Source organism: Antechinus flavipes, chromosome 2 (genome assembly GCF_016432865.1).
Source record: "Antechinus flavipes isolate AdamAnt ecotype Samford, QLD, Australia chromosome 2, AdamAnt_v2, whole genome shotgun sequence".
NCBI classification, from domain to species: Eukaryota; Metazoa; Chordata; class Mammalia; order Dasyuromorphia; family Dasyuridae; genus Antechinus; species Antechinus flavipes.
In genome coordinates, this window is record NC_067399.1 from 159,772,953 (window position 1) to 159,779,998 (window position 7,046).

The 7,046-nt window shown below is 34.6% G+C and overlaps 1 protein-coding gene across 1 annotated transcript; it reads right to left on the minus strand.

Moving 5' to 3' along the window:
* Positions 1 to 1,260: 1,260 nt before the first annotated feature.
* Positions 1,261 to 2,032, minus strand: SCP2D1 (SCP2 sterol binding domain containing 1). The gene has a single exon (XM_051975871.1). It carries the CDS (start codon positions 2,015 to 2,017, stop codon positions 1,457 to 1,459), a length of 561 nt encoding a protein of 186 aa, XP_051831831.1. The 5' UTR covers positions 2,018 to 2,032; the 3' UTR covers positions 1,261 to 1,456.
* Between the last annotated feature and the right edge of the window lie 5,014 nt (positions 2,033 to 7,046).

Consider the following 7,046-nt stretch of genomic DNA (forward strand, 5'->3'; position numbering starts at 1 on the left):
TTTTATATGCACAAGGAAATCAAAAAATTAAGTGTGACTTGCTTTATTGTGATGATCTAGAACTGAGTCCCACAATATCTTCACCTGGCCCCTCTGTCATTCTGGATTTATTCTAGTATTTTTACTTCTGTCTGTCTTATTTTTCCATCATACTGGAGTATTCTCAAGGTCTCTTCATGTTGCTGATGAAAAAAATGGCATTCTAAAATGTAATTTTATTTATGAAGATTGAGAATTTAAGGGAATATTCAAAGGATCATCACCCTTTCAAACAGAAAAGGATTGGAATCCAAGAGCCAAAAGATTTTAAAGGTTATAAGGTATTGTGTTTATTCTGCTTGGATAAGAGAAGACTGAGGAATCCCTGTACAGTTGGAATGTTACTGAACCTGAACACTACTAGAACCATGAAGTAGGTATGCTCAACATGGTACAGAAGAAACATGTTATTTGTTCTCTATAAATAGAGATTTGTGCATATTGCCCCAGAAGTCACTTCTGAATTTCTATTAGGGCAAATCCAACAGCACTCACACTCATATATGTAAATCTAAAGTGATTTTACAGAAGGTGGCAAATCATTCCTAATCTTTACAAGCAAGAACTAAGGCATGGTAGGGGGAGGATGTCCAGATATTACATCAAATGTAAAAACAATTGCTGACAGAGTTGAAAACACAATCTATGGAACCTGCTTGAAAGGTTTTTTTAATGGAATATAGTTTTCTTCACCTATTATGGTTTAGATGCAGTCATTATTGAAGGGCGAGGGCATTCTCCTAACCTTTCAATAGCCCTTTTAAACCATGAACATATGTTTAAATAACTCTACTTCCTTAATTTCCTCCTAGTTGTAAATTTGTCTCTTTTGGAATCTGCATTAACTAGGCCAGAATTTGTCATACATTAGTCATTATTTCCCCCTTTTCATATGCTAACATAAATTTGACGGAATCCTCTTTAGTTTTAAACTGCCTCTAATGGGATAAAAATAACTGAGTCAAACCTAAGCTTTCACCAATTTTTCTAAGACTTTCCCCCACAAAATCAGACTTTTCTAAAAAAAAAAAAAAAAATTAAGTGAAAATTTTCAACAAATTAATTAGAATATTAATTTATATTATTGTTACAAGACATTTCCATACAAAAATGTATGTTTTAAGAAAAAACATACAAATTTCCATGTTGCCCAATTTTATGCCACTGAGAGTAATTTAATTGTGACAGCGGAATGGAAAAAGAAACCAAGATTTAAGGCCATTCACTCCAAGATAGTTTACTGCACTAGGAACACACCCGTGGCAAATTACACATCAGCAGATCAAAACTCGTATAGGAAGAATTTGAGTAAAAATATTGGATTTTTTTTTTTAATCTTCAGTTCGAGCACTATTTCTGTGCGGCTAGGAAATTTAAGAGATGGTCTTGGTCACTCTCTTGGTCTTTTTTTCCTCTTTTAGAATTTAGCACAGTCTTTGAAAATCTTTTCCAGCTTCTGTCCCAGCATCACCTTGCCACTGACTTTGAGCTTACCAGCAAAAAAAGCCCTTTGAGGATTGGTTTTTCCTAGCACCAGCTCCATAAAAATATGGTCTGGAATAGTAAACACGGTGTCTGGTGGGCTCCTTGCTGATCCTGAGTATACTTCTCCAGATCCATTCTTCAAGTCAACCGTCCACTGAACAATGATCTTTCCATCTTTAGTAATGTCCAACTGAAATATAGCGTTGACCTTCTTGACCAGTTGGCTGCCCACCTCTTTGACCCGACGGCTAATTTCTTCAAATACTAGGTTACTCCGGAGTTCTGTGACTTGAATGGATTTGGGCGCTGAAGGATCCTGAGCTGAATTTAGCTCCACATATTGTCCTGTACCAGAAACTCCTTCAGCTGCTTTGATCTTAGGCTGATGATGGCTTCTCTTTCTTTCTTTCTTCCACATCCTTCTTTGCAGATCCTCCTGAACTTCTGGTTGGTTTCTAGACAGCTTTGACAAAAATAGTACTGCCGGCCCCATTGTGACATCAGAAGTCACTCATATACAGGTAATTTGGGGCCCCTGTATACTGTAATCCTATTGGCTAAATGAATGTATGTGGTTTTTTTAATGACATGGGGAGGCAAATACCCAAGTAATTGTGAAGCAAATTTATGACCTCAATTCCTCGTGACTGGCTGGTCTCATTGACATCACTGGATCATAATTTCGTTCTTTTCTCAGCTCCTATTCTTATGTATAGTATGCTTTATCAAATTTTCTTTTATTGTTATTATTAGTAGTAATAATAACCATCGTTTATTTAGCACTCTGACTTTTACAAAGCTTTATATATGTTGTAATCCTCATTCAATCCTCACAACAACTCTACGAAGTAAGTACAAGTATTGTCCCCATTTTACAAATGAGGAAACTGAGGTTCAGAGAGGGGTTAGGTGACTTGTCCATGGTCGTAACACAAGTAAATTTCAAAGGTGGGATTTGAAACCTAGGAGTTCAGGACTTCAAGCCCAGAATTTTATACACAATGTTACCCCTCCTGTCAAATCCTTAGGTGCCAGAGAATCAAAAATGAGTAAATAAAGAATAATAAATGAACAAATAAAAATATTTTGACATGCTTTACTATATGGAGAACACTGTACAAGATGTTCCAAATGTTCCAAGTATCCTCTTTCTAATGGAGGATAAATCACTTTTTAGAAGAGATACATGTCTTCATTGCTTACTGCCACAAAGTTTCTGACCACATATCACAATGGGCAATCCAATTCTGGAAAGGGTTACAGAAAAAAAAAAAAAAAACTACAGCTTGTAACCACACAGCTCTCCTCATCATCCCACAACCCTTCATCCTTCAACACACACACAAGCCAACGGGCAGGTGAAAATGGGGCAAGCAAAACATGAACTATTTCTGAATATCTACTATCTGCCTCCCATCAGAAGGAGGACCAGAACTCAATTTGTCCAAGGCCCATCTGCAGGATGGTTGGGAGGCTCAAATGATATAATGGATATAAAGAACTTTGCAAATCTTAAAGCACTATCATTATCATTATTATTATTTGTTTACAGTCATCAGATCTCTAGTCAGATGATTACTTCAACCCCTGAGCCTTCTACTAACCTCCTGCTGAGTTCAAGTAAGGGTTATATAAAGCAGTACATGTGCTGATAAAAATGTGAACAATTTCCTAAGTCTAGAAAAGCATGTCTTATAAATGTCTTATAAAGTCCTTTCCAGGCCTGGGATATTTGCATAAGGAGGATATCTAGAAGTGATATGAAAAATAATTTAAAAGGCATTCCTTTATCTTACTGGATCTCAATTTGCTCATTTAAAAATGATGGAGTTGAATCAGATCTGGACTCCTTGAGCATTCTGGTGAAGCTTCCCCTATTTTCAGAATAAAGCCTTTAAATAAAGTAAGACACATAATTATAAGGGAAACCAATTATGTTATTAATTTATTCCATCCAAATTCAGACCTCTTAAAGTCTAACAATGGACCCATTGAGAGCTGGTACACCCCAAGTTAAAACCCTTTAGGTGTCAACTTAAATTACATGATTTGATGGTGATTTGGCTTTTCCAATTCCTGACACTATGTCTTCAGCACCATTTTCTTTATCTTTACTTCTAGAACTGCCTCAAAGTATAATTCTATATAACTTAACCTTTCCTATATATTTTATACAAGAAGCATTTATACTTCTTAAGAAGCTGCCAAGTGAGACTCAATTTAATAAGGCTGTGTTTGGTACAGTCTATTTCAAAGCTCTCTACTAGGTACTAAGGATGCAAAAACAAAGATGAAAAATAGTTACTGCCCTCTAGGAGTATATAACCTATTTATTTAAATAAATAAATAAACTATAATATGATTTGAGGATGAAAGCAGAAAAAAACTAAAGAGATCAGGGCAGACCAGACTTCCCTGGAAGCAAGTGAACTCTAAATTGAGGTTTTGAGGTAAACTATGGTTTTCAAGAGGTGAGGAGAGATTATTCTAAACATTCTCTTTTAGAGATTCTAGAAATTCAGAAAAATCTTAAGGTAAGGCATTAAAGCAAAAGATATAGAATGCTGAATTTAAGAAACACCAAATTAGCCAGTTTGGTTAGAAAATAGCTTGGGTAAATAGGAATAATATGAAATACATGAATACTCTTTCACAATATTATATAATCCATAATGTGTTATGAATTATGTCAGAATGTATTATGAATTAAAATATTTTGATCATCAACAATCTCTTTAAATTATGTGTTACTCATATATTCTGGATATTATTCATATTTATAGTATTATATAAATATAATAATATGAATAGTAAACTAGAGCTGAATTGTGAAAGAATTTCAGTGTCAAACCAAGGAGCTTGTATTTTGTCCCTGAGGCAATAGGAAGTCATGATTATTTTTGAGTAGGGAAATGACCTGGACAGATCTATCCCTGCCTTAGAAATATTGTTTTGGCAATATTGCCAAATTGAGATTGGAAAAGGAAGAGGATGAAAAGTATTGCTGTGTGATGTAGCAATTGAGTCAGTCAGCTAATGCTAACTTGGGCTGCACTGGGAGAGGAACATGGAAGGATGTAAGAAAAAGGAAGTCCAAGTTTTATTGTACTCTTCAGGATCTGGTCAGACCACATCTGCAATATTGTGTTCTACTAAAGTTGCAATATTTTGAGAATAAGCTAGAGAATGCTTAAAGGATAACAACTAGTATGGTGAAGAGCTTTGTATTTATGAACTATACAGAATTGAAAGAATCGAGGTAGTTTAGTCTAGAGAAGGGAAGACTAAAGGGGAATATGATAGCTGTCTTCAAATATTTTTAAAGTTCTTATATGGAACAGAAATTATTAGATTTGTTCTGCCTGAAGCCAGAGAACAGAACTAGGAATGATGGCTGGAAGGTTTTTACATAGGGGAATTAGAACTATTCCCAAGTAGAATGCCTGAGCTTTCTCAAACAGTAAGCAAATCCCATCCCACTGGAGGTATTCAGGTAGAGAATGGTGACTACTACTGGAGAAAGTTTTAGTTAGGCCTCCTTTTCAGATACAGGTTAACTTAGATTATCTCTGGGGCTCCTTCCAACAATTGATCAATCAGGAGATGATTGCTATAGGACAGATCAGAAGAGATGACAATCAATGATGTGTAATTATATTGAAGTATAAAAAATGGAACAAATGTCAGAAGCCATCAGATGACCATCATAATTTCTATTTTGACTATTAATGGCTCTATATATTAACATGATTGATTATATTACAGTCTTCCTGGAAACAAATTAAGTTTTGTACGTTCAGGTCAATCAATCCACAATTAGGGAAAATAGTATTGCAGAAAGGAGGCAATGACTGGCATTTAACACCCTCTACCATGATAAGGTCAAAATGGTTGATTATTTAGATATACAGGGTGGCACTACAAGCAAATTAGGAGAACAAGGGGATAAGTTTACCTTCCAGATCTGTGGAGAAGGGAAAAAATTATGGCCAAAGAAGAACTAGAGAACATTATGAAATGCAAAATGGATAATTTTGATTACATTAAATTAAAAAGGGTTTGCACAAACAAAACCAATTCAGCCAAAATTAGAATGGAAGCAGAAATCTGGGGAACATTTTTACAGCCAGTATTTCTGATAAAGGCCTCATTTCTAAAATAAAGAGAGAATTGACTCCATTTATAAGAATACAAGCCATTCCCCAATTGATAAATGGTAAAAGGATATGAACAGTTTTCAGATGAAGAAATTAAAGCCATTTCTAATCATATGAAAAATGCTCTAAATCACTATTAATTAGAAAAATGCAAATTAAGATAACTCTGAGGTACCACTTCACACTTCTCAGATTGACTAAGATAATGATAATGTTATAGGGAAAAGCATTATCTGCAGTGATAAAATAATGATAAATGCTGAAGAGGATATGGGAAAACTAGGACATTCATGCATTGTTGGTGGAGTCATGAACTGATCCAACCATTCTGGAGAGCAATTTGGAACTATGCCCAAAGGACTTTTAAACTGTATATACCTTTTGATGCAGCAGTGTTTCTACTGGATCTGTATCCCAAAGAAATCATAAAAGAGGGGGAAAGGACTCATATATGCAAAAATATTTGTAGCAGTTCTTTTTATAGAGCAAGGAACTAGACATTGAGTGGATGCCCATCAGTTGTGAAATTGCTGAATAAGTTATGATGTATATATGTAATGGAATATTCTTGTTCTATAAGAAATGATAAGCAGGCTGATGTCAGAAAAGCCTGGAAAGACTTACATGCTAAATGAAGTCAGAAGAACCAAGAATATATTGTACACAATAACAGCAAGGTTATATATCAACTCTGATGGAATTGGTTCTTTTCAACAATGAGGTGATTCAAGGAAATTTCAAAAGATTTATGATGGAAAGAGCCATCTGCATTCAGAGAGAGGACTGTGGAGATTGAATGTGAATCAAAGCATAATATTTTCATCCTTTGTTATTATTGTTTGTTTTTTTCTCTTGTGTTTTCTTTTTCCCTTTTGATCTGATTTTTCTTCTGCAATATGATGAATATGGAAATTTATTTAGAAGAATTGTACATGTTTAACCTATATCAGATTACTTCCTATTTAAGGGAGGGATAAAGAGAAAGAAAAAATTGGAACACAAAGTTTTGCAAAGATAATTGTTGAAAATTATCCTTTATACTGTAACCTATTTAACACATAAAGGACTGCTTGCCATCTAGAGGAGGCCGTAGAGGGAGGGAGGGGAAAAATCGGAACAGACGTGAGTGCAAGGGATAATGCTGTAAAAAAAACTACCTTGGCATGGGTTCTGTCAATAAAAAGTTAAAAAAAAAAAAAGAAAAAAAAAAAAAACTATCCTTGCATGTATTTTGGGAAAAAATAAAATAGTATTTTTTAAAAAATCAATCCACAGTTATTTTTGGATACCTCAGAGGTACCCATGATGTCTCCTGGATTTCTTGACATTCACTGTTCTAAGATAAAATGTAACATTCTCTTGGGG

What these genes read in the sequence shown, in the direction of transcription:
- SCP2D1 (XM_051975871.1), bottom strand. Translation starts at nt 2,017, where the DNA reads ATGGGGCCGGCAGTACTATTTTTGTCAAAGCTGTCTAGAAACCAACCA.